At 60.8% G+C, this 1,266-nt stretch overlaps 1 protein-coding gene across 1 annotated transcript in view; it reads right to left on the bottom strand.

Moving 5' to 3' along the window:
* Positions 1-531: 531 nt before the first annotated feature.
* MRPS33 (mitochondrial ribosomal protein S33) overlaps positions 532-1,266 on the bottom strand; it is a 3,305-nt gene continuing 2,570 nt past the window's right edge. Inside the window, exon 3 of the mRNA XM_004713962.2 lies at positions 532-920. Within this exon, the coding sequence (XP_004714019.1) occupies positions 815-920 (106 nt within the window). The 3' untranslated portion in view covers positions 532-814. The remainder of the gene's footprint in view (positions 921-1,266) is intronic.

Below are 1,266 nucleotides of genomic sequence, written 5' to 3'. Positions count from 1 at the left end.
ATTCATGTGGCAATTACGGTAGAATCAGGAAACCATCCTTCCCCTGGATGCTGCTGTGTCTTCTCACGGCGTCCTCTGGGCCCAAAGCTCGTCAGCTCCCTTTCCCCTGGCCAGCTCCAGTTGCTCCTCAGGGCCCAGCACCATCGCCCTTTCTTGGGGGGCCCTTTTAACCCACTCATGAACCCCACCCCCCTGCATTCAATGATTCACCTGCTTCCCAAGCCCAGACGCTTTCTCGGCAGCACTTACCACGATTCTGTTTGCGTTCGGCACTGCTTCTCTCCCCCAAGCAGGGCAGTTTCAGTGGGGTTTTGTTAGTGCACCTTGCTCTTGCTGCCATGGGATTTCCAGGGCCCCACTGCCACCAGCCTCCCCCCACCCCCGCTCTTTTTAGGTACAACCTCTACCCCACAGACCTACCCCCAACACACTCAGAGGCGGTGGGTGGCAGGCAGGCACACCCTAAGCGGGGGCAGTGCCGGAGAAGCAGGGGTGAAGGGCGGAGGCTGTGTACGTGAGGGAGCAAGGAGCCAGGAGGTGACGCGTCCTTTACTGATATTCCCCCCTCCAAACAACCAGACAGCAGCGTTCCCACTGCGGGCACTTCTTTTCCGATCCAGGCAAACTCAGATTCCAAACCCCAGGGCCCAGTCATTGTGCAGAATTCAAATACGGTCCAGACACCAGGAGGGCGAACTCCACGGGTCGCCTGGACTTGGTGTGGTTGAGGGCACAGTCCCAGGTGGGGCGCCTGGAGGCCACATGCGGCCTGTGGCTGTCCGTCGGGGGCGGGGTGAGTGGGGAGGGGGCAGCACTACTTCTTCTTGGTTGCTCGCTTCCCTTCTCCTTTCCTGGGCTTCCCCTTCCCACGGAGCTTCTTCAGCCGCAGCTGCTCTTCCTTAAAGTCCTGGTGCTCGTCCCTGAGGGAGAAGAGGGCAATCAGCCAAGCAGACATGAAGCGAGGGAAGAACGGAGCAGGAGGGCCCCCACCCCCAACTTCCAAGGAAAGGCAGCTTCCCAGAGCCAGGAAAGTCTGAGCAGCAGCCAGTCCCCAGGCACACCCAGCCTCGATGCGCAGCCGGCACGGCAGAGAAAACACCCACGCCTGCAGGGCCAGCCTGGTCCCCACAGTGACAGCAGCTACTAGCGGCGTGACCTTGGAGCCGCAACCTCCACTCTCAGGTGAGGTGTGGAGGAGGAAGTACAGCGGACAGGAGCTGCTGGACCCAAGCTTTACCCCTCGGCTGCCCACATAGGCGGGTCCTT

This window comes from Echinops telfairi, unplaced genomic scaffold, assembly GCF_000313985.2.
Source record: "Echinops telfairi isolate 266 unplaced genomic scaffold, ASM31398v2 ScPeMD7_23;HRSCAF=83, whole genome shotgun sequence".
NCBI classification, from domain to species: Eukaryota; Metazoa; Chordata; class Mammalia; order Afrosoricida; family Tenrecidae; genus Echinops; species Echinops telfairi.
The sequence above is the reverse complement of the archived record's forward strand: the minus strand, read 5'-3'. Positions and strand labels throughout refer to the sequence as shown.